Source organism: Parasteatoda tepidariorum, chromosome 1 (assembly GCF_982258835.1).
Source record: "Parasteatoda tepidariorum strain Cologne lab strain chromosome 1, Ptep-v5.0, whole genome shotgun sequence".
Classification (NCBI taxonomy): Eukaryota; Metazoa; Arthropoda; class Arachnida; order Araneae; family Theridiidae; genus Parasteatoda; species Parasteatoda tepidariorum.
Window position 1 is genome coordinate 19,655,309 of NC_141755.1, and position 23,189 is coordinate 19,678,497.

General features: G+C 29.7%; 1 protein-coding gene across 1 annotated transcript in view; it reads right to left on the reverse strand.

The window, feature by feature from the left end:
• The window catches only part of LOC107452137 (SRSF protein kinase 3), a 33,566-nt gene extending 13,993 nt beyond the window's left edge, over window positions 1-19,573 (reverse strand). The window contains exons 1-10 of the mRNA XM_087160124.1: window positions 19,309-19,573; window positions 19,119-19,206; window positions 15,215-15,324; window positions 14,986-15,094; window positions 8,639-8,726; window positions 8,472-8,559; window positions 6,269-6,375; window positions 5,299-5,461; window positions 3,759-3,919; window positions 2,173-2,263 (exon numbers count right to left, since the gene is read on the reverse strand). Of these exons, the coding sequence (XP_087016250.1) occupies window positions 2,173-2,263; window positions 3,759-3,919; window positions 5,299-5,461; window positions 6,269-6,375; window positions 8,472-8,559; window positions 8,639-8,726; window positions 14,986-15,094; window positions 15,215-15,324; window positions 19,119-19,206; window positions 19,309-19,333 (1,030 nt within the window). The 5' untranslated portion in view covers window positions 19,334-19,573. The remainder of the gene's footprint in view (window positions 1-2,172; window positions 2,264-3,758; window positions 3,920-5,298; window positions 5,462-6,268; window positions 6,376-8,471; window positions 8,560-8,638; window positions 8,727-14,985; window positions 15,095-15,214; window positions 15,325-19,118; window positions 19,207-19,308) is intronic.
• Window positions 19,574-23,189: the final 3,616 nt, after the last annotated feature.

The window sequence follows — 23,189 nt, forward strand, 5'->3', positions numbered from 1 at the left end:
TAACTGAATAACCGATACTTTTTTTCCCTGCCATATAAATGAAATATTTTAATGCTGCAAAGATTAATAATGAACTGGGATTGTAATAAAATGATGTATAAATGAAAAAGATGTATAAATAAGAAATGTATAAACAAAGATACTTTGATCTAACTACAAAGAACATATATATCTACAAAGAACTACCAAGTTTTTAACAGATATAATTGGCACAGAGAATCTGCGGATATTTCTCACCTCAAAAAATATTAGAGCATCTGCCTAAAATATTAGTGAAAAGAGAAACAGAAAAATTATTTTTAATTCAATTTGTTTTAGGTTTTAACAAAATTTATTTGCCAATCTACAGATATATAAGAAAAAGAAAATTGATGCTTTTTAAAAATTCCAAATAATGTTCTTTAATTAACTATAATTTTGAAAAATAAAAAAAATTTAAAAAATAAATTTTTAATTCCCCAAAACTTGAATTACTTGCTTATAGACAGAAGGACTTATTCCATTTTTAAAATTGTAATTATTCCATTCATGAATTTTTTAACTTAAATTATTTAATTTTTTTGAGCATAATTTTTATCTAAATTATAAAAAGGATCACCCAGAATAACTTTTGACCTAAAAATCCTTTTGTTCAAAATTTTTTTGCATGCTAAAATCTATACCCCCCCCCCAAAAAAAAAAAAAAAAAAAAAAACAGATTTTTAACAAATATCTATTATTTTATTTTATAATCGTCAAAATTTTTTTCAGGCATAAAACTTTTTATATCACTTAAAATATGCAATTTTACAAGACAAAATACAAAATTTGTGCAAATCGGTCAAATTGTTAAAAAAAAAAAAAATTATGACATTTTATTTAAAAATGGCACACATAATATCAGCTACTTTTGAAAAGACAAATAACAAACTAAAAAAAGTATAATTTGCTTTACTCAAGTTTAATAAAGGAAAATTATTGCAAAAGAATGATAAAATAAGCTACATATTTTTAATTTCAGAATTACTTTTTTTAGAACAAGTTTTACAACAAAATAAAAATTATCAACAGAGCACTGAACTCATAACAGTTTCGAGATCAATAGATAGAAAACTTTCATACACCTGTAGCATTAAAAAAAAACTAGCATCAATTAATTAATATTCCCCCGATACCAATATTTAATTAAAATTTTTAATCCAGTTCCAGATTTCAAATAATTTTAAAGTAGGACTTCAATAACCTTGAAATGAAAGCACAAGGAATATATCATTAATATTTTGTACATAGTAATTTATGGATGATATCACAATTTAAAAAAAGTTATATGATATGATATTCTACTGTAGTATTGATTTTAAAATCAGATGATAAAGATGGATCAATGACTATGGAACAGCAGAACTCAATCCTTTAAGATTTGTTATTGTATTTGCTGAAAATACTCTTTTAATTTGAACTTGAAGGGAAGAAAAATTAAAACTTAAAAAAAGCACTAATAAAAATAAAAACATATCTTAAGATCTTCAATTTTAGTTTTATTTATGATAAATTTAATTTTAAATTGGAAATTCCTAAACACACAATTTAAATGCACACTTATATGAATAACCTCTATATAGATTCGCTTAAAATATTTCATAATAACAGTTTGTTTTAGTAGGCTCAATCAACTACACTTGTAATGACTTATCCAGAAATATGTTCAGAAAAGTTGAATCAGGAACGTGACAAATGTTATTCATAACATGCATTTCTAAGAATTCAGTTGCATTGTGGCAACCCTAAAAAGAAAAATTCACTTTCCCTCCCTATAACATATACTTTGTTTTCCTTTATTTACTGTGGGCAAAAAATAAATAATAATGTACTAAAAATTATGTACTAAAAAAAGGATTTTTATTTAAAAAATAATAATATTATATTTTTCGTAAGAATCAAAAAGTAATCAAGGCAAAAATTAACACATTTTCAGTTACAGAAAATAAAAAAAACTGAAACACTAACATCCCTGATTTTATGAAATGAAGCAAAAATAATGATTTAATAAGAGTCTAAACTAAAACTTATGTGAAACAAAAAAATATTTCACAGCAGTTATTTGAAATAAACAATTTCAAACTCAAATGTTTGAGACTTGTTTTAATTTGAGGTTTTATTATATAATAATAAAGAGAAAACAAAAATGCATACCACCACAATTGTCATCTGAGCTGCCATTGCATCTCTCATTGTCGATTGTTTCGGAATCATCTTCTGCATTATCACAATCACCTGGTCTTTCCTAAATGCAGAGAATCAGAAATTAATTAACAGCAAATCTGATCAGTTACAAGCATTTAATTGTTTTTATATCAAAACTATAAACACACTGTATCCATTCATGATATAAACAACACACAATATACACAATTTTTATTAAGTAAAACTTGCCGAAGGGGCTGCCTTTAGGAATTAGAATTTTGCAAAGAGGATGTTTTTTATAAAAAAATTTAAATTTTGTGAAAGGGCTGTTTTATTAGCGTTTTTCGTGAGGGAGCCACTCCGGATTGACTCATGATCTCCCTTAACTTAATAGGTGAAGTGACAACTAACCTATTAAGATAAAAGAGTCCCACCCCCCAATATGCACTGTAAATGTTAAAAGAAGCTTTTTCAAGTATAAAAATTTAATTTCAGACAAAAGACGTTCTTTCACATTTGAAAATATCAAAATACATTAAATTCAATTCTGATAATATTTTATTTCTTCGTAGAGTATGTTTTAATGTTTTTAATGGCATATTTTTTGTTGCTATTTAAGGGCATTAAAATCCAGGCTCTATAAATTAATTTTGATGTATATATAAATAGCTAAGTTTACACAACATTAAGAATATGGACACCCATATCTTACTTAAATGATCAGAATTCAACTTTAAATTTGCATCCTCAAACAAATTAATGTTCTAAGAATAATACATTTTAAAAAGAAGACTATGTGACTAAAAACCAAAATGTAATTCAAAATGATTTACCAGGCAAGCAAGAAAACATCCACAGTAAAATTATTTTTCTAGTTGGAGTAACAATAAATTTTATCACTAAAGAAGCAATCAACTAAACTAATGAGACAAAATTGAAATAAAAACAAATCTAAACATTTTACTTTTACTAACACAGCACTAATTTCATTTTTTGTTACAAAACAAAATGTATGACAACAGAAGAGAAGCAAGTCAATGTAATTTCGAAATAAAACTTGCAGTTTCATGCATTTTAATATTCTAGAAACTCCTTAAATTGGCACTTCACTATGTGCAAAATTAGTGCTTAAATTATGTGTTTAAAGTGCAGACATGAAAAAAGAATTAAACTGATACATTCAACCAGTAAAGAAAAAATATTTAAGAGAAATTTAAAACAAGCAATATATTAAACAAAAATTAAAAGGATGTTTTAAATACTTTCTAACATTAATCAAAGCTATTACTGTTGGAAGTCTCATATCTAGAAACATAAGGAGTTCTTCAGGTCTGCAAAATAGATTTTTCCAGATAATAAGTCTCTAACCTGACCTAGTATCCAGAAAAATATATTTATGATACATAATGTTCTTATAGATTGTGATCATAATTTTTTTTTTTTTAAATCAAAACCTGGAAAAAGGAAATAAGATCTGTTTGTTTGTTTTAATTGTTCAAAATTGTCCAGAAAATAGACATTTCCAGAATACAAATGTCTAGATATGGGATGTTGTACAGTACTATATATCAATATACTTAATTTTGACAAATTACCTGGTTTAAATTTTCCTCCATTTCTAATTCTTCAAGTTGTTGCATTTGCATTTCCAATAGCTCTTGTTGCCGCTTAGCTTTTTTGCGCATTTTCTTCTTTTTATTTTTAGACATTTTAATATTTGGGTTAGGACCTCTAAACTCTTTAGGAGCTGTACTCACTATGAAATAATTTTATCAATTTTATTATATTTATAAGTATAAGCAAATTATGCATTATATGAACAAAATTTTGAAACAACATAACATATCACTATTCTTTATATTTTCAGTGCAATTTTAAATTACATATTTTCAGTACAGTATTAAATCTATCAGTTAATTAATCTATCACTTACTACCAATTAATTGGCATTGAAAATATAAATTAAAACAAATGCCAGAATTTTTTTTAAAGTATTCTAATAAGATTCCTTCTACATCATAAAATTTTATTGTTGAATTTGTAACTCAAAATTACATAGCACAGTTTTCATGAAACATGTTTATCTCTTTTCAGTCATTACAATAAAATAAAAAAAATCTGTTTCACTTCATTAGTAGGAATGAGTAAATAAAATGTTTCATTAGTTTCGAGTCCCAAGGCAGGGACTCAAAAGTAACAGGGCACCCATGCACTATATCACTTTAGTTAACATCTTATTAATGAATTGTTGTGATACTTCACATTCAATCAGATGCTTTTAAGATATTTAGCCCTTTTAGGGGTGAGACTAAAGGGGAGGCAAAATCCCAACTTCTCAGATGAAGAATCAAAAGTTAATAAATTAAAGTATTAACTGACATTTTGAAATATAGATAAAAATTCATCATTGGCGCTTTATCAAAAATGAACACTGCCAAATAAGTAACAAGTTGCTACAACCCAACAATGTTTAATGTGTATATTAGCAAACAAATTAACTCCAAAATGTTTTTAAAAGATTATAGCAATTACGTTACGAAATACATTTTTAAACTGATATTTCAAGCAGATTGAAGATAGAAGGATTAAAAATAGATTTTTGACATCCTGTTGTCAAGACATTGAATAAATTATTATTAGTTGTACCTGCACTGGAATATAAAGTTAAGGGTTACATTTATTAAAAAAGGAAGGAAAAAAAATGGAAAGATTTACAGTTGCATTTTATAAAATTGAATAGAAATTATTTATAGACTCTTATATTTAAGAAAGAGATTACAAATAAATAAATATGAATATAAATTTAAGAAATATAAAAAATTAAAAAGATAAGAAATATGTAATGTCATATAAATATATAAGTAGTAATAAATAGAAGGAGAGCTAGGAAACCAAACCTGCCTTTAAAAATGCTCAGTTCGAGTTTGTTTGTATAGTTTTTAAAATTTTCTTTTTAAATGGTTGCAATATATTTACGAAATTGTTATTTTTCTACAGTCTACTGTAAATAATAATTTATGATTCAATTTTGCTAAAATAACTAGTAAAACATAGATAGAAAAAAATTATATGCATAAGTATTTATGTATATCAAAAAAGGAAGAGGCTGAAAACGATTTAGAAATGATGACTTACCTAAAGAACCAGGAAGCCTGAGACCCAATTTTTGCCACTGAGTTGCTTCATATGCTAGTTTTCTCACATATGTTTCATCTACAGCTATTAGGATATTTTCAGGTTTAATATCTGTATGGATTATCTTACAATATCGATGCAAGTAATCTAAACCTTCAAGCACCTGAAATTAAATTTTGGATTGCATGAGTTTAAATGAGTTTTAAAAGAGAAATTATTGTGAAAAAAATTGATTAAAATAAAAATAAAATAATTTAGTATAAAGTTTTAAATTAATTTGAAATGATAACCTTCACATCAAACAAAACTACTATATTATTTTTATAATTACTAAAATTAAACAGCTTACTTCATAAAAATTTATCTACTTCACAGTAAGGATCTAACAAATAGTGATTTGGCTGAATAGCAACATTTAAAAAAAAAAAATCATTTATAATTATTTTTTTATGCGCAAATAAGTTTAGTTATTATTGAAAAATAATCAAAACTGAGCAATATTATTAGTGTGGGGAATGGGAAAAAACTATAATAGAAATATTATTTAAGATAAATAAAAAAAACTGACTAACAGCTATTTAAAAAAAAAAAAAAAAAAAAATTGAAGTTGAAAAAAAGTAGAGATATAGAAAAAATATCCACTTATTCTTAAAACTTTATACAAAAAATAACATTTTCAGGAAAGAAAAAAAAGTATCCACAAAACATTAAAGGAGATAGTCTATCAGAAATGCTTTTAAAAATGCTGCATTGTCATAAAAAGCCCATAAACAGATCATATAAACGAGCAGAACAGAAAAAATAAAAATCAATCTTAAGCTTTGAAAGAACATTTTAGAGCTAAACATTTAAGCATTGTATTTTCAAGAAAAGTACAAATGTTGTTCGCACAAATTCTAGAAATTAGCAAACAAGTGAAAGTTGATAGAGCAAAAGAATTTTAAGTGCCTATAAAATAATAAAGACTCACCTGTCTAATGATTAACTTCACATTTGATAATGGTATTCCTTGGTAGTTAGATCGAATGATAAGCTTTAATAAATTATGACCCAACACCTCAAATACCATGCAAACATCTAATAAAATGTTAAGAGAAACTCTTTTGATATTACAAGGAAAATGAATTATTTTTAATTCAATTAAAATAGATTCTTTATTAAGTATTAACTTTTTAAAATTTGTGTAACTCAATATTTTTTTAATTAAAGTAACTTTAACACCACAAATATTTATAATACTCTAATTTCTTGTCATTTTAGAATAGAAAAATAAATCCAATATAAATAGCAGATTGTTTCTTAGAAAGTTAAGAAATTAATCCTGTTCCATCCATATTGGTAGTATCACAGATTTAGAATTTTGAAAACTGTTTAATAAAAATCAAGGTAAAAACAAATTTCCTTCAAATTGCACGTTTTCAATAATTATTTATATTTAGTATGCAATATTAGGTTAGCACAATTAAATACAGTTTTCGAAGATTTCATTGCTGACAGTTGTCATTTGAAAACCATTAGATTGTTTATTATCACAAAGTTTTCGAATTCATTCATTTTATTTCTTTCATTTAAAAAATAGATTTTTGTTTTAAATTTTATCATTTTTATATTTCTTATTTAATTTATTTCATTTTTATTGCTTTTTTTACTATTTAAAATAAATATGCTAATTTTCAGTATAGCAAATTTACGACTACTGTTAACTTTTACATTTCTTTTTGTTTGTGTGAGAGAATATTTGCAAAAATATGCCGCCTAAATGAATCGCTTTTAGTCAAACAACATCTCAAGCGTGCAAAAAGAGAACTACCCGTGTTTCAGAAACATTGGAGCAAAGGGAAAAATGACTTAACAAATCACTACACACTACTGAAGCCCGTTTGTCGGACACATCAGAGCAACGGGGAGCAAGAATGAAAACCGATCAAAAACGCACTACTCAAGCCCGCTCGTCTGAAACATCAGAACTACAGGAAGCAAGAATGAAAACCAATCGAGAACGCACTTTGCTATTAAGACAGAAGACGTTGCCAATACTCTGAATTGAATCTTAGTGCATTTCACTATGATCAGACAACCAACTATAGTCCTCACTGAAATATTAAGCTCTATACTTGATTTCATTGTGAAGCGTCATAATTTTGGAGAGACACGGTGTTTGATATATTCTATTGAATGATAAAAAAGAGGATTGCCACATGATTTGGCTTAGTGAAAAAATCACACCATGCCAAATTGGCCAGCTCATATTGGCAGAAATACCTGATGTCACCACTTATCCAGACTTATTTCAGATCATCATCCAAAATATGTTTCACATGCACAAACGATATCCCAGAGAATTAACTGCTGAGACAATCACAGGTTTTTTCACCATCAAATAAAATACTCATTTTAAATCACAATCACAAATCTCATTTACTCACTTAAATACAAAATTACAATTCAAACTGAAAGCTTTGCAATGCATGCATACAGCTAGTAATTAATATTTCAAAAAAGTAAATGTGAAAAGCTTTTAAATTTCTTGCCTTACATTCAATTTTATTTGTTAAAATTTAAATTACTTTTTAAGTATAAATTTAAATAATTGTATTAATCATTTTTAGTTTTGTGCATTTAAAGAAAATAATTTTTTTGAGAATACCTTATTCTTTTACATATGATAACCAAAGAACATGTAATAATTAATTTTAAATAAAAAATAATTACATTTGTTATTACATTTTAAACATAAACTATTTCCTATGTTACAAATAGACTAATAGGTGAAAATATTTTTATTAATTAGCAATGCTTGCTTTCGTATGCCTGTTAAGGCAGAAGGGTGCGACTGTTCTTGTTTTCCAGTGGTATCTTCTATGGCCAAGAATTCAACTTTTGCTACACCCACTCCACAGATCGTAATTTTGACATGAATCACAGAACGATCAATCTCCAATTCAGTACCCCCAGAGTTATTGGTTTGAACCCACGAGCTCTCGGACATGGGCCCAGCGCCCTACTATACCGGCCATTAATTAGCAATAAAGCCTGGATATTAATAAAAAGCATACCTCTCAATATTATGATAGTTACAGTAAATCTTACAATATAAATACAGCTTGCAAAAAAAAAAATTTAAAAAAGAAGTAAGTAAAATTGTGATTATTAATAACAAAAGAAAAGGATACGTGTTCCATTCACACCCGATATTTTAAAATCATCAAGTAATTGTACAACTTTTTCTCTGTAGCAATTATTCGGATCTGTATCTCTAACCTGCAAAATATAAAAACACATGTTAAAAAGTGTTCAATTAAGAAATTAAGTTTTTTTAAAAGCAAAAAATTGCACTTACAGATCGGAGAAGTTTAATTTCATCAAGAGCTGTTTCAGTATAATGTGATGCACTTTTTACAACTTTTAAAGCAACAAATCGCTTGCCCCTAAGATATATAAAATTAGTATTTTTATATTTGGTTTATATATAAATTTATTAAACGAAATTAAGTAGGTTAAAGAAATACCAAAGAAGACATTTCTTTAACCTACTGAAGGTAAAAAGTAGTTAGTTAAAGGAATAGTAGGTTAAAAGGTAGTAGGTTAAAAGAATACCAAATTACATTAAATTTCTATAATAAATGGCATTGACTATTAAAGTTTGTGAAGTAATTAAATTAAAAAACATAATTTATGAAATTCTTGATATTTCTTTCTATATTAGTTAAGTACTGTTCTTTGTACAGAGTAAAAAAAAAAAATCATAAATGATTATGCATAAAACTAATTTCAAACTAATAATATGCACAATATTGAATGATAACAGGACAATTTAAATTGTTTAAATAGTTTTAATTTTCTTAAATTTATATTTTCTGTCCTAACTAGAGTTTTAATGTTGCTAAATTAAGAAAAACATATTTTCGGAAGTTCATAACAAAAATGTACTATACTCAGTGTCAGGGTCACGTGATGTAATAACAAGCATTTTCTGATGTTGCGAGCTAAAAGCTTGATATTATAGATATGATCATTTTTTTTTTTTGTTTTGGTTTTTGGACGATGGATGAAAAAAGAATAATAAAATGGTGAATTAGTTTTTGTAGAATTTTGCGTTATTTCTTTTGTAAAAGGTTACGACTGACAAATGTGCGGGGAAACCCCAATGGATTTCGAAATAAAAGATTGGTAGTTGTTTGTTCTATGAATTTCAAGTTGTTTGATGGAAGATAGTGAGTTATTTAGATTGTCTTGAAATTGGTTTAGGAAGTGGCATTTTTTTTTGTAAGAAGGTGCAGTTTAGAAAGTAGTAGGTGAAAAATGGCATTTTTAGGAAGAGCTTTAAAAGTAGATTTGAAGTGTTTGGCGGAAGAGTTAGGAGAAACGGCAACGGAAGACATGAGAGTTACCGAATTAAAGAAGATTATATTGGCAAGTACGGAGTACGAAGAGGAGTTTGTGAAGGAATTATTAAAAAGAATAGTTAGTGGAAGAGAAGAAATAAAGCGCCAACAAAAAGAAGATGAAATTAGGCGACAAGAATATGAAATTAAGCAACAGGAAAGGGAAGGTGAATTAAAGCGGCGAGAACAGGAAAGGGAAGATGAATTAAAGCGGCAAGAAAAGGAATATGAATTGGAGAGGTTGAAGATAGAAGCTTCATTGGTACATACTGGTACTATAGGAGAGACGAGCAGCTCTCGAAATGAAGAAACAAGAGAACATGTACCTGGTGGATTGCAAAAATTAATGCGTACTTTTGATCCAAAAGAAGGTGATATAAGTTTTTATCTAATATTGTTTGAAAGACAAGCACGAAGAGTCCATATAAAAGAAGAAGATTGGGTAACGCATCTTGTTGGATTATTGCCTCTAGAAATGGCGAATTTAATTGCAAGGGAGCCTGAAGAAAAAGCAAATGATTATAAACATGTAAAATGTATGTTATTGAAAAGGTTTAAATTGAGCCCAGAAGCATTTAAAATAAAGTTTAAGAGACATTGTAAAGCGGCTGAGAGCACTTGGCGAGATTTTGGATTTGAATTGGCGAACTATTTTAACGAATGGGTTTCGGGACTAAAAATTAATGATCTCGACAGCCTGAAACAACTTGTCATTGTCGAACAGATAAAAGAACGAGTACCTGGAGACATACAAAATCATTTTATTGATGAGTGGAGTAGAATTTGCTCAGTTGACACACTTGCTGAGAAGTTAGATGAGTACGAGAATGCAAGGAAATATAACCAAACTACTAAATTCATTGCTTCTCAACCATATAGGAACTTATACCGGGAAAAACCAAACATGGTTAGTAGAAGATATCATACATTTGGTGAAGGATATAAACATGAGCATAACAACCATGGCAGAATTGATAAGCGGAGTTCTTCCCAAAATCCAGTCACATGTTTTAATTGTGGACGAGTAGGACACTTGGCACGATTTTGTCGAGATAATAAAGAGAGGAGAAGAAACATTGAAGGCAAAGTGGCCGAGGTTCAAGTATCGGAAGGGCAAGTATCCGAAGTTAAGGTACTCAGAAATGGAAATATCGAAAGCAAAGTAGTCACTGCAAGATTTAACGGTGAAGTCATGATAGGAAACAAAAAATGTAAAGGCGTTCAACCAAAAATAGCTGCCCTTAAGAAAGTTAGAATTTCATATAATGGAAATGAATACGAAGCTGTAGTAGATTCTGGTGCACAAATAAGTGTATTTAAAAACGATATAGTGGGTAAGGAAGTGGATTACAAAGGACATATAATACTACAACCTGCGTTTGGCGAAAGTCTAAAAGCTGAGTTAAAAGAAGTGGAAATCGCTTTGGTAACGGAAGGATATATTACGCCTATAATTAAAACGATGATAGCAGCCGTCAATGGGTTAAATGCTGACATTTTGTTGGATGCTGAAACTTATGAGGCATTATTAGAACAAAAAAGAGTATACAATCCCAGTTTTACTGCTGCTATGAAGCTAAGATCAGATTCCCGAAAGGAGCAGTTATATATGAGTGCAAGTGACGGAGAAGAGCAGCAGGAGCCAACAGTAGGTGAATGCGGTGATAAAAAGAATGGAAATGAAACCGAACGATTCAAGATACAACAACAAAGTTGCGATACTCTCCAAGAAGCATGGAAATTGGGGAAGCAAAATAAAGGAGGGTATGTGATACAAAATAATATACTATGCCATGAAGAGCTGTTGGACGGGAATAGAATACAACAATTAGTAATTCCCGAAATTAGAAAAGGTAAAATACTAGAAATTGCCCACGAGTCAGTATTCGGAGCACATCTAGGAGCTCGTAAAACAATTCAAAGAATTAAATTTTCCTTTTATTGGCCAGGGATGGTCAAGGAAATTAAAGCTTATTGTAGCTCATGTCATGGGTGCCAAGGTAGAAGAGTTGTTCGTTCAGTAGACAAAATTCCGATAACACCTGTGTCACGTCCTGAACTTCCATTCCAAGTGGTGAACGTAGATCTAATTGGTCCTCTAGATCCAGTATCAGCACAAGGACATAAATATATCCTTTGTTTGATGGACCAACATTCAAGATGGCCTGAAGCAGTCCCGCTCAAATCGTTAACGGCAAGGAATACATGTGAAGCACTGCTCGAAATATTCTGTAGGACAGGAATTCCAGAAGTAATCGTGGTGGATAATGCGACGAATTTTACGGCAAGTTTAACGCAAGAGTTTTTGAAGGTTTTAGGAGCTTGTCCGCGATTTTCAACGCCATACCATCCGGAAGGGAACGGATTGATTGAAAGATGGAACCAAACTTTCAAAAATATGCTACATCACATTATTAGAGAAGTAGGAAGAAATTGGCATCGACACATACCATTTGTACTATGGGCTTATCGTGAAGTTCCAAATGCAACTACAGGAGTACCACCTTTTCTGCTAATGTACGGGAGAGAACCGAAAGGCCCGTTATCTATATTGAAGTCAATTTGGGCCGGAGATATGTTTTTACCTTTGAATATGAAAGGATCAGCGGAGGAATATTTAAAAGAGTTAAAAGGGAAATTAGAAATAGCAACCGAAAAGGCAAGGTTAACAAGTGATGTGCAACAAAGTAATTATGCCAAATATTACAATAGAAGGAAAAAATACCGGGAATTTACGCCAGGAGATCAAGTACTTGTGCTAATGCACGATTCATCCAATTCATTATATGCCAGATGGATAGGTCCAGTAAAGGTAATTAGAAGAGTGAAACCGAATTCGTATTATTTGCAAATGCCTGAAGGAAATTTAAGATTATTGCATGTTAACAAAATGAGAGAATACAAAGCGAGAATTCAAACAGTTGGAGTTGTCTATGATATTGATGATGAATTTGGTGAAATATACGAAACACCAACTCTTCCTACAGATGTGGAAAGCTATGAAGCATTGAAAGGATTAAATTTGGATTACTTACCCAAAATGCAACAAAATCAATTGAAAGATCTTTTACATAGACGCAAAACGTTGTTTTCGGGGAAGATAAGGATAGCTAAAGTTGGGAAACATGCGATAAAGCTGAAAGCTGAGGAGGATACGATGAAACCAAAAACGTATAAGATACCAGAAAACTTAAAGGGGAAAGTGGATGCACAGATCAATGAATTGCTAGCGTTAGGACTGATTGAACCGGTGGTAAGTGAGATAGCACACCCGGTAGTATGTGTTCATAAGAAAGACGGAACAATCAGGTTATGCATTGATTTCAGAAGTTTGAATGCTCTTACCGTTCCGGATGCATATCCAATGCAAAATATGATGGAGTTGAATTTCTTAGTAGGAAAGAAGAAATTCATTACTGTGCTAGATATGTTGAAGGGATATTGGGCTATACCGATGGAGAACGGCAGCAAACACCTCACAGCATTCCGAACTCACCGAGGCCAGTACCAATGGAATGTATTACCCTTTGGATTAAGAAATGCTGCTGCAACCTACCAAAGAGCTATGTCTAAAGTGGTTCAGTCCATGTCTGATTTCACTTGTGCTTATATCGATGATTTAGCAGTATTTTCTGATACGTGGGAGGAATATTTGATTCATCTTGAAGAAGTTTTTAAGAGATTGGAATATTTTAATTTCTCCGTGAACTTGAGAAAGTGCGAATTTGCTAGACAAAAGGTTAAATACTTAGGACATATTATTGGTTCAGGTAAACATGCTCCTGACAAAGAACGAATAAGAGTAATACAGAAATTAGAGGCACCCAAAACCAAAAAACAACTGAGAAGTGCTTTGGGATTATGCAACTTTTACAGGCAGTATATTCCAAACTTCGCAAAGATTGCTCTTCCACTAACAGAGCTTACTAAAAAGAAAGTTCCTAATGAGATTCCTTGGAGCGAAGAAGCTGAGAAGGCATTCAAGGAATTGAAGACGTCGCTATGTAAGATCGCAGAGTTACAAGTCCCAGACATAGAGAAACCATACTACTTGCATACGGATGCATCTCAAAATGCGGTCGGATGTTGTTTAGGTCAGTTAGATGAAGAAGGAAATATTCGTCCCATAGCTTTCGGTAGCCAGAAGCTGAATTCAACTCAACAGAAATGGTCTACAATTGAAAGGGAAGCTTATGCTATTATTTGGGCTTTGCAGAGATTTGAAACCTTACTCTGTGGTGCTAAGATTATTTTATTAACTGATCATAATCCCCTAGTATTTCTGACGAGTGCGACACCCCAAAGCCCGAGGTTGCAGAGATGGGCGTTAGCCATTCAACGCCATGATATTGAGGCAAGTCACATCAAAGGATCGAAACTTAGTAATGCAGATGCATTGTCCAGACTGTAAATATAAACTAAAATAAGACTCTGAACATTTTTTCCTATTATTATTATTAGGTGATTAAAGTAAATACCTAGTGTTAAGTTAAACCTAAGATTCAGTGAATATTTGGGTGAATGTGAAACATAGTTTGTTTATGTGTAAAGTGTGACCCTTAAATTATTTGCCATATTCGATCTTTGGATCTAATATGACTCTGGGGGGAAGGTGTCAGGGTCACGTGATGTAATAACAAGCATTTTCTGATGTTGCGAGCTAAAAGCTTGATATTATAGATATGATCATTTTTTTTTTTTTGTTTTGGTTTTTGGACGATGGATGAAAAAAGAATAATAAAATGGTGAATTAGTTTTTGTAGAATTTTGCGTTATTTCTTTTGTAAAAGGTTACGACTGACACTCAGTATCATTCAGCACTGAAAATGCACAACAGCATTTAAATGACCGGTAATTGAATGTACATACATTGAAACACTGTTAGACCTTAAATTTTAATATTTTTGAATAAAAAAAGTATATTGTTTAGAAAATAATTAAACAGTTTTTAGATGGAGAAATATAAAACTGAATATGTGCAATAACTATATTTTTGTGCATGCAAAATTGTGAATAAAAAAATTTGCAAATTTCTTTGCCTTGTCCAAAATTTTATCATTTTTCTTTAGACTGCTCTAAAAGAATTGTAAAAACAGTTTCTTGTTTGAATATTTAATTTGTATGACCAATATGCTTAAAATTGCTACACAAGATGTAGATTAAATTGTTACTTTAAAAAGATTACAGTTTTTCCCCCTTTATCTCACGTTGCTAATTTTCAAGACAAGAAAGAAAAAAATTTATTCACATCTTTCTGAGATAAGAAAAAATTACAAATGAATGCATAAAAATATATTCTTACACTAAATCCCAACAAAGCCAAACTGTAGAAAAATGACCCCATCCAAGTTTGCGAATCACATGATAGCGACTATGAAACAAATCCCCAATTTTCACTGGGTGATAACCACCTGAAAAATAAGAAAATCCACATGATTATAAATAATTCAAATGAATGAGTTTAAATTGAAAAAAAAGTTACAAGTATATTTTAAAAAAAATGCATAATGTTAAAATATATCTATTACTACCTTTACAATAGTCACGAGGATCTTCCTGCTCATCATCATCTGAACCTAAAATTTCTTCATCCTCTTCATCTTCAAAATGCAATTCTGAATCACTTAGTCGAACATTAGATCTAATTTTAAAAAAAAAAAAATGCATGGTAAATGTTATTCTTTTAACAATCACTTATAATAAATCAAAAGTAAAATTAAGCTTAGATTTAAAACTAACCTGTTATAAGAAATAAAAAATAAAATTATTGTACCCACAGTGCCTAACAGAAAAGCCATTGAATAATTTTTAAAATAAAATTTTCATGAAGCAGTATTCAATCTGAATGGGCTTGATGACCTAACTAGAGACACTCACCTTAAAAATGGCATTTAACTAGCACAGACACTATTTAGTAACAATTTATACATCTATATTTCTGAATATAAACCAAGAATTCCCAGAAAATTTTTCAAAGCAGTTTATAATTGGATCCATTAACTTTTAAAAATTGAAGGAAGTCGTCAACAGAAATACTTTTCCTTTTGTCAACCATTAGAGAATTAGCGATAATTGGTTAATACCACAAAACGTACATAAATAAAAATAAATAAGATAACAGTTGAGAATGCTGAAATATAAAAATTTAAAAGGAAACACTTAATAAGGAGAATTTGAAAGGAATACTATTATGTTTTAATCTTCTATCTAATCACCCTCACTTCCAATGTCTTCATCTTCACTTGTGGCTACATAGACTTAATCGGCAGTTCCCAATTTTTTCCGGTTATGGAACCCTAAATAATCAACCGTATTTCGTTTGAACCCCGACTTTTTAACAAAATTTAAGGTAATTTTGAACGTTATAACTTATAAAAGATTTTATTTAAAGTATTAGAGAAACAAGGATTTTCCATTGATTATCATTAATAATCTTAAATTAGATTTTATGTCCAAGAGTTAAATTTGCAGTCCTAGTTATATATCTAGACTAGTTCTGAATTTGTTTCTAGTGTATATATACGTAAGCTGAAAATGATTAAAATAAGTTAAATTATAGTTTATTTCAAAATGAAAACTTCAAAAAAAAAAAAAATGCTACACATATTTCTTCATTAAAGATTTTAGTTATTTTGATTTCAAAAGCGTGATAGGAAATACTAATGGAACATTTTATAAATGCTTGTTTTTTTCAGAATTTGTCAAATATATTGTTATTAGAAATATTATAGTTTCCTTTTTTTTATGTCATTGGTATATTACTTGAAATAACTTCATAAAGGCAACCGTAAGACTAAATAGATTATGAATTATAGGCTCAATCTAAATACAAACATAGGTTACAAAACTCATCACTGATTAACTCGTGAAACTCCTTTAACTGTTCTATAGAACTCCAGGGTTCTACAGAACTCCCTTTAGGAACCACTAGGCTGAATGATCTTCACTCCCATCTATTTTGTTACTGATGCAATATTTAAAAAAAAATCCGATTACGACATTGAAAGAATTATCCATCCAAGCTTTTTTTTACACACTGTGCAACTGTTACTAGATATACTTTTCTAAAATTTTCACTTTTTTTAAGTTACCTGAAAATCTGCACATGCCCGTTTCTCACATGGGCAAGTGTTTTTGCAACTTGTTTGGAAAAAGTTATCTGATAACGAGTGACTGACGATTTTGAATAAGCAAATTTATCAAAAAGTTTTAGCGATGAACTCTTGAGTTGATTTAATTTGATTTTAATATTTTGAAATTCAAAATAAACATTGTAATCAAATTGTTTAAACTTTGTTTGTACAGTAATTTTTTCTATATATAATTTCTTACACTAACCCCAACTTCCTACAGCTGAAATTTCAAAAAATAACTTACACTAAACCTATATATTCCTTTTCTGTATATATATAGAAAAAAATACCATCATTTTTTACCAGTTTTTCTGTGCTTTAAGAGCTTAAGAACACATAACTGGTTGAGGCCTCCTGGGATAAGAGCCACTTCTGTTTTACATTCACCACACTTATCTTTCACTTTGTCAGTTTTGTGAGTTAAGAATTGAGTTCCAAACCAATATAGCTGGGTCTTTTTTTATTTAACATTGTGCCTTTTCTTTGGTCCCATGTTCTTTCTAAACTCCAAGGTGCTGTCCTCACCTATCCAACCTTTCATATAGCCCTGTACTACAACTCCACTCGGAAATTTTATAGCCGGGAGGGGGGGGGGTAACGTTTTAATTTTAAATAACATTTTGGCAAGCTATCAGCATCCATCTGCCATATTTTTTTATGCCCAGTTGGTTTGATGAAATGGTCTTAGACTTATGCCACATTTTCTAAATATGATATATAATAAGTCCTTTCTTTTGTAAAGTAGAAAAATGAAAGAATCAATTTTTATTTTCAATTAAGTATGCAATAAGCATCAAGATTTTTTATAAATATTAATGAGAACTTAGTTTATTACCAAATAAAATATAAAACCAATATTTTTGGTACATCTTTTAATTCTATACGACAATTAAATATGTATCAGCATTTTATTTCTTATAACAAATCAACAGAATACATTTTAATGAATAATGCAGAAGAGATATAAGAATTCCTTTGAAGAATGCTTTTAATATATTGGAGAAAAGTATAATGTGCTACTAAACAAGAAAAAAATTACCTACTCTAAAAGCTTAAAGATATACAAATAAAAAAAATGCTATTTTAAAAATAAAATTCTTGCAAATGAAATTTTAACTAAACAAAATTAAACTTTTCAGAGTATATTTTCTTATCAAAATCGAAATGTCAAATCTTTATTTTAAATGTAACATGTTAAACACATTTTGTTTTGCACCATTAATGACTTCATTTTTAAAATCTTTATTGGGGAAAAACTTACAGAAAATATTACTTACAGAAAATATACCTACTTAAAAAAACAATGCAAAAAGAATGAAATGCCATTATTTTTGTAATTGGTGAAGCAAACTTAATAATAATTGCGATGTTATTTTGTCCCTGAGCTCTCCTCAATTTAAATTAATTTTTAAATTTTCATTAAGTTTCTTCTCCACCCACAGACGTTCACCAACAATTATAGAATAGAACATATGTGTTACGCCAAACTAACATTTAAACATTTTTAAAGCCAAATTTTTTTCAATGTAATGCAAAAAGGTTCTTCTCATTCAGCATTTCTACAAAATGGTTTACAACAATGGGTCATAAAATTATTTTCAAACTCATATTTAAAATAATACAATGGAAAACAAATAGAATCTTCTTAATTTTACCCAGCAATAAAAGCTAATACTGTGAAAAAATGGAACTACTAGAATTCAAACTGAACTATGCATGAGCAGAACTATGTAAAGGATTGAACTAACTCTAGAATAACTTTTAGCACATGAAGACTTTTCGTCAGATTAAATGTAAATATTTAATAAGCAAATAATGTTGAACCAAAAATATTTTTTTAGAACATTAAGATTTTGATAGTAGTAATTTACTGCTTTAAAAAAGCGATAACTTCATAAGAATTCCTTCAAATTATCAACCAACCACGTTACACAGATTTATTAACTCCGATTGCAGATATAAATAAATATATCAGAATAAATAGCTTTGAAATATATCCATTTAATAAGGTGCAGCTGAAGTGACATTTAAAATACACACCACTTACATAACAATCAGAGATATTGTGACGCCTATGTCACGTTACGATAATATTTTTTATTAATAAAACATCTTAACATTCAATGTCAGATGTTAATATGAGAAACTAAGAAGTCACTGTAGACGAATAACACCATAAAACTAAGATACTCAGTGACCGATATAAAAACCAACTTATATTTAAAAATGATCATCCGTTACGCAAATGCATAATCGATAACATACACATTTTTATTAATTTTTACTTTCAACTGTAACTTACGCTTTTCGTGACTCAGTGACTTCTGGTCGACTTTTCAACTTAGATTTTGGTCCTTTAGATCGCTTTTTCTTAGCCTGAATGGCCATGACTAAATAAAATCAAATAAAAAAAAGTTACAATGATTCTTGTAATAAAGATCTAAGTAAGCAAAAAAAAAGTAAAGCAGTTTGTCAAAAAATGAAGTACAAACCTTTCCGATTTACATCAGAATTCATACTAGTTAGAAAAAATTAATAAAACAATTTCAACTTTCGATTAAAATATATAAATATATTATTGAAAAAAAAAACTACGGCGCTATCAACAAACCTTACAAACAAAAGCTACGTTAGTTAGTTGCCATTACGAATATAGAAAATAATACCCATATTTATTTTTACTTCATTTACAAAGTGCTTCGGGAGACTCACCATCAGCAAGCCCTGTCATTGGACAGTTTCCAGCCGGTGCGCTCTAGTTTAGTGCGTATTAGAACTGCAATGTTGTTAGACAGTCCCAGTAGATAGCCCATTGCGCAGCTCTAGTGCGACGTAAATGAACAAGACAGTCCCAGTAGACGAAATTTATTTCCTGTTTCGTTGTTGTTGTTCATTTACGTCGCCGTCGCACTAGAGCTGCACAATAAGCTATTGGCGACTGTCTGGGAAACATCCCTGAGGATGATCCGAAGACATGCCATCACAATTGAATATTTCCTGTTTCTGAAATTTGACGTGGAAAACGAAAAATGCGTCCAAAAGCACTTTTATGAACTAAAAAATTTGATTATATATATCCAAAAATCTAAAGGTATTTTAGGGAAATATGATGCTCACATTTTAATATAAGACAATTTTCAAATGTATCACGTATCCTTCGAGGGAAAAATTATTAAAAATTCCTGAAATATTCACCGTCATAATAGTGCAATGTATGTTCTGAATGTTGTATGTTTTAGACGATGTGAGAATTCTCTTTAAATTTCATAAAATTATTTCGAATCATATATATACGCGTTTTTGGAAAATAAAGGACCATGCTTTGATGTGAAACAAATATTTAAATGCATTCCAGGTTGAAAAGAATTGTAATAATAAATTCTACTTCAGCGCTTATGGATGGTGTTTTCAATATGGATTGTGTTTTCTACACTAGGGAACGCTGCAAGCTCGGTACCACCTAAATTTCCGAGTTACTGTTTCCGTTGTATTTTGAAGCCATTTGGCATCATTGTGTTTTGAGATTCTTGCAAACAATGTATTTGATTACTTATTACTTGTTTTTACAATGCTAACAATACTGGTGTTTACAATGCTAAAAGTGTTAACACTAACGTAAGATGGTGCACAGCTTGCAACAAGAACAAACAGTAATAGACTTATGGAAAGAGGCCATATCAAGACAGCCAAAAAGGCGAGTTATTCAAAATTTAGCAACCATGTCACCCTTTTTAACAATATATCTATGAATAACTAAAGCAAATTTTCACTTCAAACTCACCAGAATTATTTGATAGCATACTATCTTATGAAATACGGCAGATTTGAGCTCAGAAATTATGTAATTTATTTCTTTTATTGAAAACAAAATTATCCGTTTGAAAATATCACCTCGCAGAATAAGCAGTTGCAAACTTTCCAACCGGAACTAGAGCAGGTATTGAGCTAGTGGTAAAATTGCTCTTTCAAGACTTCCGGGTTACTGCTTCCGATATATTTTTACGCCGCAGATTGAAAAAACGCGCCATCATATTATTGCATCATATCTTTTGCAGTATTTCACATGTACCGAGTTCTTCCTTTCAGCATTATCATATTAATATTATAATCATTAGAATATTTTCTAATTAGGCTAACTTAAAAAGATATTTTTACAGATATTTTTGGCGACATTTTATTCAAATGTAGCCAAATAAGGGATAAAATATAAAACATGGCAAACCTTAAGAATTATTCATAATGAGATATTAACTTTCCAGAAATTTTTTTGGCCTTACGATCTCTGAGAATCAATACATTTCTGAAGGCTCTTATGAATGGTATAATTATGTTTAGATTTGAACCCAAATTACAATAACAAAACTGCATAGAATATTAGGCTTGTTCACACATCGCCTCGTAATCATAACATAAGCGGAGATATACACCGGAAATTTCCTAAATTTCTTCCGGTTTTTAGAACGCTTGTTATTGTTACATTAGACCACCCATCCATAGCAATCTCGAGCTCGGCACCTACTCTAGTTCCGGTTAAAAAGTTTGCAGCTGTTTACTACATGTTATTCTGATAGGCGATGTTTTCAAATGGATAATTTTGTTTTCAATAAAAGAAATAAATTAGATAATTTCTGAGCTCAAATCTGCCATATTTCATGAGATATTAATGTTAATATGTAATTCTGGTGAGTTTGAAGTGAAAATTTGTTTTAGTTTTTTAGAGATATGTTGTTGAAAAAGGTGACATGGTTGTCAGATTTTGAATAACTCGCTTTTTTAGCAGTCCTGATTGGACCTAATTTCATTTGTTTATTATTGTTTGTTCCTGTTGCAAGCTGTGCACTATCTTACGTTAGTGTTAGCAGCTTTAGCATTGTAAATACAAGTATTGTTAGCATTGCAAACACAAGTAATAACTGATCAAATACCACGTTTGCAAGAATCTCAAAACACAATGATCACGTTGCGAGCCAAATGGCTTTAAAATACACCGGAAACAGTAACCCGGAAGTATAGGCGGTATGGATCTTGCAGCGTTCCCTAGTGTAGAAAGCACCATTCATAAGCATTGCGTTTTTTGCACATAAATACGAATTTTTAAAAAACTTTTTATCACAGCAAAAATGATTAAGGGCTATTATGATTACGAGTAATCAAAATATGTGATTACATGTAATCATGATTACATGGTATTTTTGAAGGAATTAATGATTATTTTTTTTTAAATCTATCGATTTTTTAAGTTATTTTTTTTAAAATCTTAAATCAAGTTTCAAATGAGTACCTTATAGCAAAAAGTTATAAAAAAATTCACAAATTCTGCTTTTTCCGTCGATTATTCATATGCTTTTAACACATAAATGTTTGGAGTAAACAAATCCTTCTCGGGCCAGAGGAAGACCTCCAACTAGATGGCTGGATGACACTACTAAAGATCTCAAAGTAATAAAAATTAATAACTGGAAAAAAGTCACCAAGGATAGGAGGCGTTGGAGGCTACGCGTAGTTGAGGCAGCCAAGACCTGTAAAGAGCTGTCGTGCTGAAGAAGAAGAAATAAATCTTTCTTAAAAATTTTAATTACTTTTTTCTTGACGCACAGATATTTTTGGGAAAATTGGCACTCACATTGTAATTTCAAACAAGTTTCAAATGATTTTCTCATTGCAAAACATTATACAAAATGCGTAATATATCCTTCATTACGTTAACTACTAATGCTCTTAACGTAGCATGATTTGGACTAAATATTTGATTCTTAAAAATTTTGAGCTTATTTCTTTATGTGCATTTTTGAAAAATTTGACGCCTACTTTGTAATCAGAAGCAAGTTTAAAACGAAATCCTTATTACAAAAAATTATTAAGAAGAAAAACGCAAAATGTCCTGCCTTTTAATACGTGTGCCCACAACGTAGCATTGTTTGGACTAAAAATTGCTTCTTAAAATTTTTAAATACTTATTTCTTGATACACAAGAGTATTTTTAAAAGACTTGACGCGCCCTTTGTAGTCTGAAAAAAGTTTCAAATGACTATGGGTATTTTTTGAAAAAAATGACTCTTACTTTTTATTTGAAACAAAGTTGCAAATGAATATTTCTTTTTGCAAAAAACTATGAAAAATTTGCAAAATTTTTAGTACTTATTTCTTGAAACGTATTGGTATTTTTGAAAAAAGTGACGCTCACTTTGAATTCTGAAATAAGTTTCAAATGAATTTTACATTGGAAAAAGTTCAAAAATGTCACAAAATGTTCTCCATTATTAACGTAACGTTAATTATATACATATTATTAACGTAGCATTGTCTGAACTGAAAATTGCTTCTTAAAAAATTTGGTAATATCACATCATAATCTTCACATCAATGATTAATT